General features: G+C 42.0%; 1 protein-coding gene across 1 annotated transcript; it reads left to right on the top strand.

Annotated features, from left to right (window-relative positions):
- Positions 1–268: 268 nt before the first annotated feature.
- Positions 269–1698, top strand: LOC148876721 (protein PHOSPHATE-INDUCED 1-like). Its single transcript, XM_088942272.1, has one exon. The coding sequence runs from the start codon at positions 486–488 to the stop codon at positions 1479–1481; it is 996 nt and encodes a 331-aa protein (XP_088798398.1). The 5' UTR covers positions 269–485; the 3' UTR covers positions 1482–1698.
- The last annotated feature ends 1612 nt before the right edge of the window (positions 1699–3310 follow it).

The raw sequence follows: 3310 nt of genomic DNA, 5'->3' as shown, positions 1-3310 counted from the left end.
CCAAAATTAGATGCAGCGTCCACCTTGCTGAATCCTTTGCACCTTATCCACTCTTTTAGACTTTAACTTGTCAAGTGCCTTGCTGAGAAATTTGAGAATTCATAAGGGGCAACCAATTAGCTGTCAATGGACAAGCCAGGTCAGCGACGAAACTCTAACTAAACCTTGCACACATAAGCAAACGCGTTGTTGCGCCACGGGGGGCACTTGGACACGCCTCTAGCTTAAATCTTCCATTTCCAGTTCACTCACCGCTCATCGCTTTTTTTTTTTTTTTCCTCTCTTAACTTTCAAGAGTTATTGATCATAGCAACCAATAAAATTATAAAATTACTCTTCTGTTCCCGCTATATAAACCCCCCAATCACCTAATCCATTCTCCACAGCACTCGATCACTACCTGTCTAAGACAAGACCCATCTCCTCTTCTTTTCTGGTGTGTAGACATACAGCCCACTACACTAGAAAGCCACAAATTAATTAATATGGCTTGTTCACTTTCAACCAAGCTTCTCTTCAAACTATTGTTGGTCATCTCCCTGCACCATATCTCCTCCGCAGCAAGGCGACTCAATGAGCTGGTATCAGAGCAGCCTCTGCACTTAGAATACCACAATGGTCCCCTTCTATCCGGAAAATTCTTCATTTCTCTAATTTGGTATGGCAATTTCAAGCCCTCCCAGCGTGCCATCATCTCTGATTTCCTCTCCTCTCTTTCCGGTTCCACCACTTCTTCATCAGCTTTAAAAAAGACCCCCCAGATCGAACCTTCCGTTGTCACCTGGTGGAAAACCACCGAGAAGTACTACCATAATAACACCTCTAAGAAGCACCACCCTTCGCTCATCCTCCAGATGGGTAAGCAGCTCCTGGACAAGAAGTACTCTGTTGGGAAATATCTCACCAGCAACCAAATCGTTCAATTGGCCGAGAGGGGAAACAAAAAGAATGCCATCAACGTCGTGTTGACAGCTTCCGATGTGGCCGTTGAAGGCTTCTGCTCGAGGAGGTGCGGGACTCACGGTTCTTCTGTTAGCTCATCATCAAACGGGACACGGGGGGGAAATGGAAACAGTACGTTTGTGTACATCTGGGTGGGCAACTCGGAGATACAGTGCCCCGGTAAATGTGCATGGCCATTCCACCAGCCCATCTACGGACCCCAGACCCCGCCCTTGGTCGCACCAAACAACGACGTGGGTCTGGACGGTATGGTGACCAACCTGGCTGCTCTCTTGGCTGGAACAGTGACCAACCCCTTTGGCAATGGTTACTTCCAGGGATCGCCGGATGCCCCTCTCGAGGCTGCCTCGGCTTGCCCCGGCGTGTTCGCCAAGGGGGCATATCCGGGTTACGCAGGGGAGCTCTTGGTGGATTCTACCACTGGTGGGAGCTATAACGCGCATGGTTCAAACGCCAGGAAATATTTGCTCCCGGCCTTATTTGATCCTTCCACTTCGTCCTGTTCCACGCTGGTTTGAGATTCAGCGGGACCATCTAGGATCATGGATAATCCCTTTATTATTTTATTACTACTATTACAAGCAACAAATAGTAATACAGAATAATCTCATACTTGAAAATGTATATGTTGGAGAGAGGGATATGGCATATGGTATACTGTAAGCCTGTAACTGTATTGATTCCATTAATTCATTTATTTGTTCATTAATTAATTCATTTAAATGATCAGATAAACAGCTCGACAAGCAAATTATTATATATAATTGGTTACTTCTCTTGGATTTTAATACACTTTTTTTCATTTTTGGTAAAAAAAAAAGGGAAAAGATAGCGGAGTAAAAGAACAGAGCAAGTATACAAGTACTAATGGGGAATAATTAATGAACAGAGCAAGTATACAATTCAGCTGGAAATGGGTCTTCTCTTTGTCAATTTGTTGTTTTCGTATTCTCATCTATTGAGTCGCATACTCGCATCCACTGGGTTATTGACTAGTTGAAACATCTTTGATGGTTTCCCTGATCTGATGTGAGAGGAATGGACATCGAAATGGAATTCTCTCTTTTTCCTCTGCCTGTTACTGCGTTTTGCCAGATTTTGGCACTGCCCAGTGCCCAGGGAGTTTCCCGGAATCTGAACAAATTAACTTGGTTTATTGAATCGACTGATTGACATCTTTCTTCTCAGATTCTTCCTATCATATTTTCTTTTGTTTTTCCCACGAACATGTAGATCTTTCCTACACACAGAAAGCAACGTCTACGTGAACCCACCCAATCGTGAGTCCGGATTTTGCACTCTCTTAAAATTTTACATGTGCAAGTTAGAATAATATACGTTTCAAACGTTTTTCATGTATGCTAAAATTTTAAAATAAATAAAAAATACGGATTAGGGTTTCTTTTTTTTTTTTATTTCATTCAAATAAAAAACAAAGAAAATTAGACAATCAACAATAAGAGTTCCGCCTTCACTTTCAATTTCCAAGAATTAAATGCGTGAAAGCTGAGACTCTCTCACTGATAATCAACTGAAATCAAAAAGGGGTAAAGTGTCTAATTGACCTTTCTCTTTCGATTTTAATATATAGATAGACAGTATTTAATTTACCTTTCTCTCTCGATTTTAATATGTAGATACACAATAAAAGATTCAAAAGAACAGAGAATCTATCACCAGTGTAGTTTTATGTTAAGAAGGCTAACCACCGATTTGAAACTTTATATAGTTGATTGTTTATAGCTTTTTCTGGGATTTGCATAGCATCCGCCCTCTTCCCCCTTCCTCTTTGCCGGTGCTTTGTATTACCATCATAAAGTCGTCCTCCACTATAATCTGGATATTGGACTTAGAGATGCCGAGGACATCCATATAGAATACTTACGCCTTGATACACCTCCTTCGGTTGTTAATAGTTTGGACAAGCAGGAGAACAAAGAGAAAATGAGTTTCCCTATGCTGGTCTCGGGGGAGTTGAGCAACTAATTCACCACCAATGCGAAGTTGTCGATAAAGAGCATCGACACTTCTCTTACCCTGGCCGCCTGCCTTTTTTAGATCTAGATTAAGACGGTTAGATTAGATAATGGAGAGATCAAACAATAATAACGTCTGAAGAAAGTTGAAGCTGATGACCGACTTGACTAGGACACCCAGCACTTTCTTCTCCGACCACCATAGCCACCAAGTTTCTGCTGGTTTCATGTCAGTTGGGATTGAGGACTTGACCTTAGAACCTGAAGCAAAATGAGAAATAGGAGTTAATCTTCTTGGGTTTGGTCTTCTGCGGTTTCACGATTTCAACAATTAAAGTTGGAGAGAGAGAGGAGGAAGAAATGTGTGGCAT

The sequence above is a fragment of the Nelumbo lutea genome, chromosome 1 (assembly GCF_056320005.1).
Source record: "Nelumbo lutea isolate HS-2025 chromosome 1, American lotus-T2T, whole genome shotgun sequence".
Classification (NCBI taxonomy): Eukaryota; Viridiplantae; Streptophyta; class Magnoliopsida; order Proteales; family Nelumbonaceae; genus Nelumbo; species Nelumbo lutea.
This window is presented reverse-complemented; position numbering and strand designations above follow the sequence as displayed.